This window comes from Nannochloropsis gaditana, assembly GCF_000240725.1.
Source record: "Nannochloropsis gaditana CCMP526 unplaced genomic scaffold scaffold075, whole genome shotgun sequence".
Lineage (NCBI taxonomy): Eukaryota > Eustigmatophyceae > Eustigmatales > Monodopsidaceae > Microchloropsis > Microchloropsis gaditana.
The window spans coordinates 58,686-61,303 of NW_005803878.1; the positions used below are offsets into that span (position 1 = coordinate 58,686).

The 2,618-nt window shown below is 54.5% G+C and overlaps 2 protein-coding genes across 2 annotated transcripts; both read right to left on the reverse strand.

Moving 5' to 3' along the window:
• Window positions 1-267: 267 nt before the first annotated feature.
• On the reverse strand, window positions 268-1,062 carry NGA_0547600 (pyridoxamine phosphate; the record flags this gene model as incomplete). Its single annotated transcript, XM_005855901.1, has 2 exons — window positions 268-672; window positions 823-1,062. The coding sequence occupies 2 exons, from the start codon at window positions 1,060-1,062 to the stop codon at window positions 268-270; spliced, it is 645 nt and encodes a 214-aa protein (XP_005855963.1).
• Window positions 1,063-1,876: 814 nt separating this feature from the next.
• Window positions 1,877-2,579, reverse strand: NGA_0547700 (atp-dependent protease atp-binding subunit; the record flags this gene model as incomplete). Its single annotated transcript, XM_005855902.1, has 1 exon — window positions 1,877-2,579. A coding segment is annotated over one exon (615 nt), but the record flags the coding sequence as incomplete, so codon positions are not given.
• Between the last annotated feature and the right edge of the window lie 39 nt (window positions 2,580-2,618).

Below are 2,618 nucleotides of genomic sequence, written 5' to 3' on the forward strand. Positions count from 1 at the left end.
AACGAGGTCGGGCAATGTGCCTGGAGAACGTTGCGCAGTACCGCGAGTGGTTTCTTGCCGAAGACGGGGTAGGCCGAGCTGTTGACCTGCTCGTGGAGCACATGGAGAGGAACGGAAATTCAAAATTTTGAACCGGAAGGAAAGGAACCGAGGAATCGGCGGCCTTCACGATCGTATAGGATCTCCAGGAATGCTAAACTGCCTTCGCTTTCCATTTTCCTTTCATTTTCTTTATCGCACACTCCTTTCCTTCCGTGTATTCCGACTTCACTCCTCTTGTCTCTTTCCTCTCCCCTCCCCCTTCTCCTCCCTCCTAACCCCTTCCTCTACCGTCGCCGTGCGCTTATCCCAGTAGGTCACCCGGTCCTTCACGTTGCAAATCCGGGCGCTCATTACGTGCACCGTAAAGACTGCTATGCCGGGGCCCTCGATGAACTGCGAGTAGGCGACGTTATTTTTCAAATGTAACGATCGGTAACGTTCCGCTTCCTCCCCTGTCTCCATTCGGGCTACGCCGTTCAGGGTGATCGCGTAGGTGTGTCCGTCTCCGTCACCGCCTTCTTTCCCTTTGCCTCCGCCGCCCTTTCCATCCTCCTTTTCATGTCGATGTGGCCTCTTGCTTCCTCCTTCTCCTCCGTCCTCGTTCCCTCCCACTCCTCCTCCCTTCTCACCCTTTCCATGCCCACAAAAAGCATTCCCTCGGAATTTTGCCGACTCTCCCCCAGCTCTATCCCCTATGTCACTTCTTCCTTCCTTCTCCTCCTCCTCCTTTTCTTCCTCCTCCTTGTCCTCCTCGTCCCGAAGGGAGGGGAAATCGTGGACTAAGACCGCCACTTTGGGCATGGAACACAACAATTCGTACTTCTTCGTGTCCGTGCGCGTCGTCATGATTATCACTTCTTCCTCCCTCCGGTAGGTGAAGCGCATCAAGGACAAATGAGGGAGACCATCCGTGCTGGCAGTGCTCAAATGGCAGACCCGGGTGGACTGTAACAAAGCCACCACTGTGGGTGGTAAGGGGGGGAAAATGTCTTCCTTCCCTTCCACGGGATCGCTCACCATATTGCTTTTGCTTGGACTTCCCACGGGCGTATGGTGCTTTTTCCCTCGATCTTTTTTGTGCGGTGAAGGGGGAGGGAGGGGATGGGGGGAGGAAAGGGCCCCTCGCTGCTGTAGAAGCAGGACGACTCCCGCGCCGCCCGCAGCAGCTACGGCCGTCGTCAATAAAAACAGCAAAGCCATCCCATGCCTAGTTGAAATGCCATCCGTAGGCTCGCGTACCATGTTGAAATTAGGCATGGCCGTGGGAAAACAGGATCGGGTCACAACGCTGCAGAACTCAGGGCGGCGGGAGGTTTAGCATGCGGGTCTCGCGGCCATGCGGTGTACCACTCGTGATCGCACGAACAGATCTGTGACTAAGAGTGTTAGGAATGAGGCGCAGTGTTAACATGGTGCATAAGGCACAAGGCTGTGGGAGTGGTGTGAAAATCCGCAGGTTCTGCTAGCTGCGGCTTGCAACACGGTAACCTCCCCCATGAAGAATTGGCTGTCGAGCCAATCCATGTTGCATTTATCGGCTCGGATGAATCCGATATTTTGGCTGACCTAGGTTTTATGCAGTCATCTTTGATCTTCTGTCTCATTTCCACGGTACCGTGTGTTCACACCTGCATTGGTTGTCCTTTCAGCTCTTGAGAAAAGTTCTTTTGCTCTTCAGGCGACAACGGCCCATGCCTGGAAGCAATGGATCAAAGGACGAGCCTCTTAACAAATAAAAATATGGCACCGGAAAACCCTTAACTTGCTACATAAAGGTAAACATATAAATTCTCATGATCGTATTCTCTACGACGATCAACACCAAAACTTGCGCTCTTTCTCGCACGCTATTGTGTTCTTTCAGGCCTCTGCCATGCCTGGAGGCATCCTGGTCCTCTCACACTGCTCTTCTATCTGTTCTCTCACAGAATATACCGGCTCAAGTTATCTTGTTTGGTTAAATCAAACTCCTTCAAGCGATTCTCCACAAAGGTCGCGTCCACCACCACTTTCTGCCCTCTCCTTCTTGGCGCGGCGTAGCTCAGGTCTTCCAGCACCCGATGCATCACAGTGTTCAAGCGCCGGGCCCCGACGTCTTGCTGTGTCCTATTGATCAGCTGGGCGAAAGCAGCCATGGCCTCGACGCCGCAGTCCGTGAACTCCACCTCCACCCCTTCCGTCGCGAGTAGCTGGACGGTTTGGACCAGTAGGTTGAACTTCTTGGTGCTCAAAATTTGAATCAAATCCTCCTTCTTCAATGGCTGAAGCGTCACCCGGACAGGAAAACGGCCTTGAAGCTCGGGGAGGAGGTCGGAGGGGCTCTTATTGTGGAAGGCCCCCGAGGCGATGAAGAGGATAAAGTCGGTTCGAATCGAGCCGTAGCGTGTGGGGACAGCGCATCCTTCCACGAGGGTGAGGAGCTCGCGCTGGACACCCTCGCCTTTGTTGCTGCTGCTGCTCCCGCCCGTGGTCACGGACGTGCTCGGGTGGTCGCTGGAGGAGCCGCAAAGCTTGTCGATCTCGTCGATGAAAACAATGCCTGCCCGCGGGGGACAGGGGAGTGATGAGCATGGGGG